Source organism: Hordeum vulgare, chromosome 1H, assembly GCF_904849725.1.
Source record: "Hordeum vulgare subsp. vulgare chromosome 1H, MorexV3_pseudomolecules_assembly, whole genome shotgun sequence".
In the NCBI taxonomy this organism is placed as follows: Eukaryota; Viridiplantae; Streptophyta; class Magnoliopsida; order Poales; family Poaceae; genus Hordeum; species Hordeum vulgare.
In genome coordinates this window covers 384,319,845-384,333,219 of record NC_058518.1, presented here as the reverse complement: position 1 = coordinate 384,333,219, position 13,375 = coordinate 384,319,845, and the positions used below count along the sequence as shown (strand labels likewise).

Below are 13,375 nucleotides of genomic sequence, written 5' to 3'. Positions count from 1 at the left end.
ACATGGTGGAGATGATGGTGGAGCAGTGACTTCAGGGCTTCGCCAAGCGCGGCCGAAACTGATCTGAGGAGAAAACGGAGTTATGGGAGAGGTAGGGCTACCACCGGGGCATGGGAATTGATGCGTTCAGCCGCTCCCTCTCCCCCACTATATATAGGAGGCTAGGAGGATGGTTGGGTCGCAGCCCTAGACCCTCCTCCAAGGAGGGGTGTGGGCCTAGGGAGGTTTCCTCCCTTCCCAAGGCACTTGGGAGGTGCCTTCCCCTTTAGGGACTCTTCCCTCCCAACTGCATGGGCCCTTGGAGGCTAGCCCAATAAGGCTTGGAAGCCCCCTTACATCCCATGCACGTCCTAGGGGCTGGAGGGATGTGACACCCTTGATTTGATCGTACGCTAATCATACACGCAAATGCGTACGACCAAGCTCAAGGACTCGCGGGAAGATATCACAACACAACTCTAGATAGAAATAAAACATACAAGCTTCATATTACAAGCCAGGGGCCTCGAGGGCTAGAATACAAAAGCCCGATAAACACACGAGTCACCGGAAGCAACAAATATCTGAGTACAGACATTAAACATGGGGTGCTTTAGAGAAGGCTAGCACAAAATATACAACGATCGAACGGGGCGAGGCCGCCTGCCTGGGAGGCTCCTAACTACTCCTGGTCTTCAACGGCCTCCACATAGTAGTAGGAACCGTCGGCGTAGCAGTCGTCGGCGTCGGGATAATCCATGTCTTGGGCTCCATCATCTGGTCGCAGCAACGGATCAAGGGGACAAAGGGGGAGCAAAGCAATGGTGAGTACTCATCCAAAGTACTCGCAAGACTGACATCAGAACTATGCTAAGTATGCATCAGTATCAAAGGAAGGGGTTTATATGTGGACTGACTGCAACAATGCGAGAAAGAGAGGGAAGGCCTAATCCTATCGAAGACTAGCATCTTCAGGGGTGTTGTAGTAATAGACGAGAGTAGAACAAATAACACAAATAATAGTCATATTGTTGCAACAATATTAATATGAGGTCACGCCCAGAGATTCTTCCTTGACTCCCTGCGAGGAAGCTATCTCGGACCAACTATTCCAGTTAAGTAACACTTGTAGTTGTATAAGATCAAGGCACAACTCCAAGTCATCCTGTAACAGTGGACACGACTATTCAAATAGATAAGTTCTTCCCTACAAGGGTGCACAACATATTCCCCGTCACGCTCGATAAAACTCTGGCCGAACACACTTTTCTGGTCGCAGCCCCACCTAGACTCAACAGAGAAGCCAGCTCGCCTGTCTAAATCCTAAGCCCGCAGGGGTCATGGGCCCAGCACCCTTTGCACTCCCGCATGATGCATGGGCGGCCAAGGTCAGTCCTAGCACCCCTTATTACAAGTTCTGCATATCCGGACCACTCGGGCACGCGCCGCTCCATTACTCACTTCTGAAGAGGTTCGGCTGATACCAAGACGTCGAGTACCCATAATTCTTGACATGTAGATGGTTAGTGCGTAATAAGGCCTTCCGATCAACCCAGATCAAATACCCAAATCCATTAACATTTTAATTAACTCATCGACACATCCACGTGGGAATCCACCCGCCTAACATCTGTTCATCAAAGTTCCCAGTAACACGGTCAAGTAACTATGTGGTTGTAACATCAGGGGAATCCGCGGTATCACCCTCATTGGATTCCGAATGAAAGGTGGACTTAGAGGAATCACCCTTGAGGGTTTCACACTTGAGGGGTTGCACGATAGAGTCATCGTCGGGAGTGCTGAAGGAGGAATCACCCTCGATAACCACGACCGACTAGCTACACTACAGTGGTATCATCATGGGTACTTGGCGAGGTGTCACGCTCGGTACCCGATGGTAGCTCTGCAGCGTCGTACAACTAAGGGGGTGTAAGTGTTGTGTCGGGTCTTGGCTCGTCGATCAGGGATCGAGAATCGACAATAAAGCGGGGCAACTGGACTAAGGGGTCAGAGGGGATGACTGCTCCACCTATAGTAAGCAGTTTAAAGTGCGGTACTGAAAGTAGCAGTTCATCATAAACAGGCTATGCATCAGATATAGGAGCTAACTACAAGAGTAGCAAAATTTTAATGTAAGCATGAGGGAGAAAGAAATGGGCGATATAGGGATGATCAAGGGGGGGTGGTTGCTTGCCTTGTTGCTCTGCGGCAAAGGGCTGGTCGTTAGGAGGGTATTCATACCCGGCAGCAGCGTCAGTCTCGGGGTCCACGGTAAGAAGAGGGGGAAGAAACAATAAATATAACATCGATGCGAACACTAAGCATGACATGTCAAAGCAGGGTTTGGAATGAGCTAACGCAGTGCTATCCGTCATAGACGGATCGGGAAAATATCAGATGATATTTCCCGGGTCTACGGCTACTACCGGTCAGATAAAAACAATGGAAAAGTTCCACGTTTGTTATGCTAGGGACGCGTGCGAGACGAACGGATAGTGTATCCGGTTTTGTACATGAACTTTCATGTTCAAAATATTTTCTGACTTACAATTTATTTTATATTAATTTTCAAAGATTTAATTAATTTTCAGATATTAAAACAAATTTAATTATATTAGATAATTAGATATGACATAAGCATGATGTCAGCATGACATCAGTAGTCAAGAGCCGTGTTGACTGGTCAAACTGATTAGTGGGTCCCATACGTCATAGACACAATTATTATTAGGGCTAATTAATATTTAATAAAGTTAATTAGTGGGGTGGGACCCACCTGTCATACTGTTTAATTTATTTGACTTAACAGATTATCTAATAATTTACTTAATTAATATATCTAATCTAATAAACATTATATTATCTAATTAATTAATCCTCAAGTTAATTAATTAAACATTATATTTAAATAATTACTTATTTACTTATTATTAATAATATTTTCTTTTGAATATATATATTTCTAACATTTATTTCCTTTCTTTTCTTTTATTTTAATTCCTATTTTTCCGTTTTAGAGGGGGGGGTGTCCTCGGCCCCCTCTCCGTGTGAGAGGGAAGGGCAAAATACCTAAAACAACAATAAACAAAAAATATATCACATGGGGGTAATCCCCGTGGCTAGTAAGGGAATCGAGGCGCAAGGGCGAGGCCCTGGCAGGGACGCGGTGGTGCGCGGTCACGGCGGCGCGGAAGCAGGCGTGCGCGCGCGAGAACATGGGGCACAAGCAGGCCCAGGGCCGCAACAGTGGGGTAGCGAGGACATGGTGCAGCGGCGAACATGGGATGGTGTGGCCGGAGGGTGGTAGAGGTGAAGGGGAGGGAGGAGCCTAAGGGAGGGTTCACCAACGGTGTAGGGTAGCTGGTTCGGCGAGGCTGGGTAGAGCTGTTGTGGAGGAGGCGAGGACAACATATCCGGTGCAGCGGTGGGGTTCCGGTGACGGAGGCGGTCGGAACGAGACGCAGGAGGGTCGGTGGTGGGGGGCTCGGGCCGGCCTCCCCTGCCCCAAGTGGGAGGAGGCCGGTGGAGGGCTCGATGGCAGGGGTCGGCCGGAGTGGGGACTTGTGGGGGAGCTGGGAAGAATGAGCGAGGAGGATCTGGCTTACTCGGTGGTGGGCTAGCACGATGGAAGGTGCTGGGGAATGAGAGGGAGAGGCTGGTAGCGATCTAGGGAAACGAGGGGCGGGAGGCTCGATGGCGACGTGGGGTGGGGGATGAGCAAGGGAGACACACGGAACGGGGTGGGCGAACAAGGGGCTCAGTCCCCTTGTGGTAGGTGGCGACACTGGTGGGAAGTGGGCGGGGGCTGTGGCTGTTTTAGGGTTAGGAGGGTGGTTTTATACCCCCCACGTAGATGGGCCGATTGGGGATATGGGGCTGTCTGGGCCGGCCCCGGTTGGGGGTTGGGGGGTTTCCTTTTTTTCTTTTCATAATTAAACAACGTCTATTTTAAAATAACTTGGGTCACTAAAATAATTCCAAAAATGCCGGTTTCAATTTCATAAAATCTTAGGGAATATTCGCAACCCATCCAACATTTTTATTTTCAGTTTCGCAGAACTTTTAAAATCTACTTTTTAGACGAAATAAATTTGTAACGGAATTGAACGGGGTTTCAACCTACGAGAGTTTAACAACAGAAATCATGGTGACGTGGGAACAGCGTGGGATCACTGTAGCTTAATTACATACATTACTGTAGCAAAAGCTGAGGATGTCACAACTCTCCCCTACTAACAAGAATTATCGTCCCGACAATTAAGAGGTAGAAGGAAAGAGCTTGGGGTATTCACATGAAGATGATTCTCGCATTCCCAAGTGGCTTCATCTTCAGAATGATTTGACCACTACACTTTAAAGAACTTGGTGACTTTGCGACGAGTCTGACGTTCAGCCCAATCGAGAATGTAGACCTGATGCTCTTTATAAGAGAGGTCTTGTTGTAGCTCAAGCATATCATGATCCACTGCTCAAATAGGATCTTTGAAGCAGCAGTGGAGCAAAGACACATGGAAGACATCGTGAACCCGAGAAAGGTTCGCCGATAGTTCCAATTGATAAGCTACTTTTCCACGCCTTTCGAGAACGATGAAAGGACCAATATAGCGAGAAGCTAACTTGCCCTTGATCCCAAAACGGTGTGCGCCTCTCATTGGTGTGACACGAACATAATCCTTTTTGCCAGGTTGATAGACCATATCAGGTCATACTGACTCTTCCGACGAGACTGAGCAGCCTTCAGATTCTCATGAATAATGCGGACTTGATCTTCGGCATGTTGTATAATATCCGGACCGAAGAGTGATCATTCCCCAGTTTTTGACGAATTCAGAGGAGTTCAACACCTTCGTCCATACAATACTTCGAAAGGGGGCAGCTTGAGACTAGCTTGGTAGCTATTGTTGTAGGAGAACTCGACATACGGGAGAGATTCCTCCTATTTCTTACCGAAAGAAATGACACAAGCTCGACGCATGTCCTCGAGAATTTGGTTGACTCGTTCAACTTGTCCCTCGGATTGACGATGAAATGCGGTGCTGAAGGACAGATGAGTCTCCATAGCCTTCTGAAAACTTTTCCAGAATTTTGAAGTGAACAAGCTGCCACGGGCCGAGCTAATTACCAACCGAATACCGTGAAGTGAAACAATCCTGGGCATATAAAGATCTTCCAGTTGACTAGCATTAATTGTGTCTTTAACGGCCAGAAAATGTGCAACTTTGGAAAGTCGGTCAATGACGACAAGAATAACATCAGTACCCTTCTGAGATTTGGGAAAACCAGTGACAAAGTCCATTTCGACATGGTCCCATTTCCACTCAGGAATAGAGATAGGTTGCAAAGTTCTTGCTTCATGTTGGGCCACGAGAATCTCTGACGGATGTCTTGGTACATCTTGGTACTACCCGGGTGAATAGACAATGGTGTGTCGTGAGCTTCTTTCATCACCGCTGCGGACATTCGGTGATTTTCCGTTTTTGTTGGTACGAATAAACGACCCTTGAAGTACAAGGCGCCATCATCAGCAACAGTGAAACAAGAGGGTTTTCCCTTCGCAAGATTGCTTTTAATCCTGTCGACATCATCGTCAAAGCCTTGCATACCTTTGATGCGGAATACGAGATCTGGTTCAAGAACCAGGTTACTGAGGGAACCCTGATTAACAACACGGAGGTTAATCTCTTGGCGATATTCAATGTGCAAAACAAGAGTTAGAGTGAACATATGGTCAATACTACTAAACAATCATAGTACATGATATAACAAAATGACAACTAAAAATTCCATTGTCTCGAATTGCCCTATTTGTCTTCTGGATTCCACATTGTGAGGCACTTCGTCTGCTGAGGAGCTCACGCTTTGCCTTTCCAAACTGCTAACAGTTTGAAGACGACGCAGTCTTGATACCTCGGGAAACAGCATGGTTTGGTTATTATCCTGATGGTGCCTTTAATCCCGTGCTGCCTCCTCAGGAGGCACCGTGCTTCTTTCGAATTGGATCGTTCTTTGTACCAAAAAGTACTTCATCATTCCTCGCATTGCATCAACTCCTTGAAAAGCAACTTTAGATTTGTAGTGCACAAACTGGGGGCCATAAAAAAGCTCTAGCTATTTCGTATGGTTATTACCATTTGTGTCTGCCTGCTAAGAAAATGCCTCGTGTGTAGACAAAGCTATATACTGAAGACTGGATCGGCTTGAGGACTTTGGATGAGGCTGGGCGTGTTAAGTTTGTGTCGGTGCCAGGAGGTCACCTCCGCATATCAAGGAGCGACATGAAGAAGTACATAGTGCCTTATTTGACACCGTCAGGTGGATCATCCAAGCAAAGAATTCGTCGAATCTGGTCACATTGAGGATAGGTAAACCACGCTTGCAGCTGTAATTGCACTTGTTCTGGATCTTTGTAAGCCCAACCATGTCTCTTTGCATTATTACCTTATACTAGTAAGCATGCACGTGCAACGCACGAGTAACCGTACAGTGAAAATTCCCTGCTCATAATTTGCAAAAATCACACATCCAAGACAATCAACATGGTGAATTTCTCCGTAAAGAACATATGGGATATTTATTGTATGTATACTCCCTCCGTGCCTAAATATATTTTTAAGTATTGTACAAATAAACATGGTAGACACAGAAAAAGTACACAAAAGAAAAATAAGAACATACTCCCGTTATAAAAAAAAAGACCTCACCCACTCCCGTTATCAAAAATAACCTCACAATTCCCTCAAAAAAAAAATAACCTCACAGTCTTCCCCACGCTGTTATATAAAAAAACACACAATCTCACCCACTCCCCCTCTCCCCACCCGATCCTTATCCTCTCCTCTCAGTGCACTGCGACCACAGCCCTCTCCCCACCCGAACCTTATCCTCTCCTCTCAGTGCACTGCGACCACTCCGGTGTGCTCCGCGCGAAACCCTAGCCAGCCCCACCGGCCGCCGCCGCTCCCCTACCGTCCGCGCTCCTCTCTCGAGGCCACCCCGGACACCGAAGCTCATGGCGCAGAGGGCCGCGGGCGCGCTTCTCCGGCGGTCCCTGGGGCTCGCGCCGCCCACAGCCCCGAGATAGTAACAAGAGATGATTTACCTCTAGCTATGGTAGCTGATGTACACTTACCCAGACCTATTATCTTGATTGTTATTAGAGCCCTAATGAATTACTGCCAATTTACTCTATGAAGTGCAGTAACCAGAATTCCTCGACCAAAAAATCATTATAGGATGGCATCTCCTATCCTGTACTGCATAAACTACTGGAAGTTTGTTGCTACATCTTTGATAACACAACACCAAGAAACCGTGACAGTATGAAGCTATTTGCACAATCAAATGAACAAGAACTGATTGTCATAATACTGCTTTGCAGAGATCAATAAACATCTAGCAACTCTAACAGAATAAGACGTATAACATGTTGACTGACTCAGCAATGAAAGCCATTGATGAAAAATATAAACTGGGTCAAAAATGGTGGAGAACAGTTTGGCACCAATCATTTCAGACGTCCATTTAGTTTCATCTTATCTCTGCAAATTTGGACAGAAGGTCATAACTATATAAACATACCTACAGTCTGGATAACTTTCCATTATGAAATGTTGCATGGTATATCTTCTGCTTACATTGCCAACGAAATAAGTGGAGCATCCAAAAGCTGCAAGAGAATGATGAATAACATATCGTCCTGCAATATGAAGGAGCATATGCCCAATACTATAAAAATTGCTCAAACACAAGGAATACATGTTAACACTAAAAAACAAAGCATTGAGAAGATAAAGGCTTCAGCATTTGGCCTGAAGTACAATTTACATTGTACAAACGGGGACAAGAGAGGAGAGGAACTGTATGTGAAAAAAAACATTAGCAAATCTGAGGTATAATGAGCATGATATCTGACTGATGCTCAAGATGTACTCAACATACAAAGCAACTCCCTAGCAATGTGCACTAATATAGATCCAAATACTCTACTGTAAAGAAACAAACTACCCGCAAAAGGTGACAACAATCACTTATGAAGACAAACAGAAGCAGAAATGCATGAGTATGAAGATAAAACTCAAATTATCTAGTACCTACAAGACATAATGAAAATCGACCTACTCAAACAGAAGCTCGTTTTGCCATTGAACAATGAACAAAGTTAACAAGCTTTCTGGTATTTAGAGCAGAAGCATACCTCCTCCATATATAACTACAGAAAGCATAAAACAATGTCTGTTGATGATTTTGAGTCCAAACCGAGATTTCTGACAAGCCAAAATAGTTGCAATTATCAGTGCAGCCTTGCCCTTTGTGATCGCTCTTACATGAACAATTCAGTCTACTATCATTTCCACTGCAAGCCAAGAATATCGAACAACTAAGAAACAAATACATAGCCTGTCTTTGTAAGTGTCGGGTAGATTTATCCTGAAGCTCGCCCAAACCTACACCACTCAATAAAAATGGGGATCCTTCTAAACAATTCTCCAGTTTAGTGCTATGTTGGAACATAGGTTCATGGAGTAGACTCTGAAAGTGGTGTCGAAGTAATTTCAGCAAACAAACAATATGTGAGCAGTTCTGCTGTATGTGAGGCTTAAGCCTTATCATTAACATCTGCATTGAGAAAGCAATGGCTGATGAGTACTTGGTTACAGATTGTTTCAACTTCGTAACAAAAGATTGTTGGATGTATGAAAACTACCAATATTTTGTGATTTGAATACTGAGAGAGACTTTTTGGGATATGCTGTTGCTCTTGTAAGTAAGTTGCTAATCTAGGAATGACATCTGCAAGTTTCACAAATACATCTCGTCGGTCCATGTCTTCCATGTCACTTTGCTCAACTAAAGAGCACAAGAGCTGGAGGAGACTGCCTGACACAATTCCAAACTGTGCAGAATCTTTACTCAAACTATGTCGGTCATCCGTGACAAGGCTTACAACTTTCCCCGCATTGAATTGGTAACCAGGATCCCAATGTAACTTCTGAATATGATAAATGGACAGGCAAATGAATTCATCTTTCAGTTCAGAGTCATTGAGTTTCAGAAGCTTCAGAATAATGTGTAGTACTCGAAGAGGTCAAAAGGGACCAAAACATAAGCAACTGAAATCCGAAGCAATACCTGATTCGATGCGCACCCTTGCTCCCCATCGTCCACCTTGTCGTGGTCCCATCCTCGAATTGCCTTATTTACCTATAATATAATTAATAACGAACGGAAAGTCTAAAAAAATCATGGGAAGAACGGGAGAACGGAAAATGTAAAGCAGCAGTAAATAAAATTCTAAAATCCAAGCTAGAGGATTACCCGGGAGAGCACGAGGAGTACGCACCGATCTTCCTCCCGCGAGAGCTGCGGCCGCCGCGTCGCCAGCGATTCGGGTTCCTGCAGAGGAGGGCGGACAGCGAAAGCGGCGTGAGAGGCTAGCTGGGATGCCGCAGTTACCAGATACGAGCGCTCGGCGTTGCTTACGAAGAGTAAGCAGGGAAGTGCGGCAGGCTCGCCAGAGTGGGGGATCGAACAACGCCGACGGTGGCGGGGACATCGGGGCGCGCTGGCGCGTGGCGGCGCTGACGGGTGCGAGCGGCAGAACTGGCGAGGATGGGCCGATCCGGCGGTGCGGGGGAGACCGCCGAGCGGCGGCTGCGCGAGGCAGGGGCAGGGCCGAGCGGGCGAGCGAGCGATGTAGGCGGAGGCGAGCGGCGACGGGCCGGGCGGGAGGTGCGGACGGGTGCGAGTGGCGGGGGCAACGGCGGTTGAGCGAGGCGGGGGCGGACCGAGCGGCCGAATTCGCAACACTTGTTCGCTGTAGGAGGAGGTGGAGCACGTTCAGCCTTTGTTAATTTGGTAACTGCACACCGTCGGGCTGAATGGATGGTGGAAGGCCGTTAGATTGTAATTTGTTGACTAATGGTGTGGTGGTGATTGGTGTTTGTTTTTCTGAGGGTAATAGTTGTCTGTACTTAGAGAAATTTTCGTTTGATCTTTTATTAGTAGTATAGAAATGCATTGGCGAAACAGAGTGGAACCATGACATTGCTGCATTCGGGGTAAATAGACTCGCGAGTTTGCAGCAATGATCTCATTTTCCGGTCATCATGGAATCAGTATGCGAAAATGCTGTGACTGGCAGTTTGATCCTAGCATGGGGTCGAGCTACTGTGGAAACGGAATATCATAACATCACTTATCTGCGTGAATACATATTGTGTGGAAACATTGTTTTCTGAACTTTTTCTATACAGATGTTGTTCTTCAAGAGAAAAATGAGTCTTTCCCCCCAAAAAGGGAGCAGATGTGAAGGATTTTTTCCCCCTATGAGTCCAGGTCTAATTTGTTGGAGAGTTAGACCATCCTTATGAAAGACACGTGGTGATTAATGTAATGCCAGTTTCCTAATGATGGTTGGTTGTGAGACACGTCGGCTGATTTACCGTGTGGAAGGCAGACAGTTACGGCCGTGCTGGATGGAGAGACTTGCTGGGGACAGATCGTGTCAGAATTTGATCTGGTTTCCTCTTTTTTTTTGTCGGCAGGCTTAGTAGGAGTAGTATATATACTGGTGTATAAACAGCCGCTAGTATTACGTACCTCTGTAACCGATTGCAGATCACGGAAGACCATGGCGGAATCCATCACGGAGCTGTTCGCGATCCCCGGCTACTCGAAGCTGAAGCTGATGCCCCCCGGAGCACCGTGGACTCTGGTCCGGAAATTTCGCTTCCGCGACCGCGTCTGGGAGGTCACGGTTGATCCGACGGGTTTCAGCAAGGGAGTGCCTAGGTCCGTCCGTGTCGTCGTTGCGGCGGTCAAGGGATACCCTCCCTCTGGCATCACCGTCTCCATAGAAATCCTAGATGACAGCTGGGAGCGCACCGTGTTCCACGAGGAGAGGACGCTTCGCGGCGATGACTGGGTCAAGGGCTTGGAGGTCAAGATGAGTGCGCTAGAGGAGGCGTCTTGCATCCACAATGACAACATCCCTGTTAGGTGCATCCTCAGCAAGAAGAAGAAGAAGAAGAAGCAAAAAAGAGCGCATCAACAAACAGAAAGTAGATCCAATTGGTGGCACCGCCTTAGAAACATCGTCTTTCGCGGCAGTAAACACTAAACAGCATATATAGGTTCAAATGGTGGCACCAGCTTAGAAAAAGGTTCTCTACAGATACTGAAATCTTAACAGTATTTCATCTTGTAAAGATTGATAGCACGGAGCCACGGACTAAATGCCTCCAAAGTATTTTATTGTACCTTTTAGTTATAGGGATTAAAGATTGCTACCTAGTTTTTTTGGATCCTAGATTCGAAGCGTTCAACTTTTTTCCTTCCTCTAGAAAAAGACATCAAAGAGCAACTTGTATCTGGGACTCCCTTTGTAACCAAATATAAAGATTCCAATACTACTTTCTCTATAAAAAGTAGTGTTCCAAACGCCTTTATATTTCTTCACAGAGCTTGTATTTATTAAGAGAAATAATAGACTGATCAAACGGAGGACAACAAAGCACATATAAGCAACCTATAAAAATAACAGTGCATATTGCTCTTCATTGTTTCTGATCGACCAGTGCACATCCTATGGTGGTGGGCTAAGCTTTCTTCTGATGGAAGGACCTCAACATTAGTATAAGAACGTCGATAACCATCACATTTGTGACGAGAGTAACACCCGATCACACATTCCATGATCATAGATTGGGTCATGTCATCGCATGCACGCATAAATAACGAAACTAATGATGCCAACAAAAATGCTTTGTCCTTTTAGTTTGTAAAATGTTTTGTCCCTTAAATAAAAAATTTGATTGAAAAACCGTTTTCATCGTTAAAATCCGTCGCGGCAAGATTTTTGAAACTAGATCTCATGTCGATATGTTTCTTTGATTTTTTTTGTTCGTTAAATGTTACCATTGCACATAAATTGCCATCATGATTACACTCAAGTTGCCATGATATATTTTAGTTACTATTTCTTCTACGTCTAAAGTAAATTTTGACATGGTATAAAAAAGAAAATTAAGAAACTAAACTTGCCATGACGAATTACTAAAATTTGTCATGATCCATGAAATAATTTTGATGCATGGTCAATGATTTGTCGATAATCACTTGAAAAATGCATGGTCAATGATTCAAATTGCCATGAACAATAAACTAAAATCGCCATGATGAATTACTTAAATTTTCCATCATACATGCACTAAAATTTGGCGTGGTTCATACAAAAAATATTTTTTATGTTCAAAATATTAAAATTGCCATGATCTGTAAACTCAATTTTCCATGACAAATCATTAAAAATTACCATGATCCATAAATTAAATTTGTCGTGGTTAATTACTAAAATTTGTGATGATCAATTAATTAAAATTGCCATTAAAAATAGTTGAAATACAATGGTAGTTTTAAATCTAGAAGAAAAACTAGATGAAACATGTCGTGGCAATTTTATTGTAAACACTATGACAACTTCAATGTAAACATCATGAACTTTAAAAGGTCGTCGGAACTTATCAATATGAGATCTCGTTTTGAAGATATCGTCGAGACGGATTTAATGATGAAAACAATTACTTAATTGAATTTTTTATTTAAGAGATAAACCATTTTTAAGTTTAAAATAATCAAAAATATTTAGCTAATGTCATATGTTTGATGTGATAAGATGAATGATTATGAAGACATGTGAACCATGTTACTTCATGTCACATATGTGGGAGTTATTGTTTAGATAGTATAATAAGCACCACTAATCACTAAGAGTCACAGAACCGCCCTAACTAGCTCTCGGCCTCCGTCTACTCGTGCCGGTGTGCGAGCACCACGGAACGCTGGCTGCCTGTTCTAGCGGCTCTTCTTGCTATTCAGTTTTATTTCTCCTTCTCAACTTATTTTTCTTCTTCCAAATAACATCGCATAGCTAGCAAAATTATTCTTTTTCTCCTGCGGGTAGGAGCTAGTTGGGATTGTTATGACTACTAGATGATATTTCACACATTGATGCAGAAGTCGGTTGTAGTATATTTTTAAATTTTGATTTGATTGTGTGAAATATAAATATTTAATTTAGTAATATATGAACCAAAATTTAAAATATGTATGATTTATTATATTTGATTATGTATAGTTCTAAGATATTTATTGAATACAAATAAAAAACTGAATGAAAATATTTTTCATGCATGGTTGCATGTGATGACGGGTCTTTTTCCATGCATGCTTGCATATTGAGGTGGGTCTTTTATGTCATCCATAAATATGTGATGATATACCATGCTTGTATGTTAAGATAAATAAATTACCCAAATGATAACATTCACACGTGTACCATCTCTACACTTCATTCACGCGTCTTAATCTCTGTCTATTTTGGTTTGCATAAATCTTA

At 44.1% G+C, this 13,375-nt stretch overlaps 1 protein-coding gene across 2 annotated transcripts in view; it reads left to right on the top strand.

Annotated features, from left to right (window-relative positions):
* Positions 1 to 6,352, top strand: part of LOC123439274 (palmitoyl-protein thioesterase 1-like) — a 47,263-nt gene extending 40,911 nt beyond the window's left edge. For both annotated transcript variants that reach the window (XM_045116031.1, XM_045116017.1), the window contains one exon: positions 6,147 to 6,352. In XM_045116031.1, coding sequence (XP_044971966.1) covers positions 6,147 to 6,335 — 189 coding nt within the window. In that variant the 3' untranslated portion in view covers positions 6,336 to 6,352. The remainder of the gene's footprint in view (positions 1 to 6,146) is intronic.
* Positions 6,353 to 13,375: the final 7,023 nt, after the last annotated feature.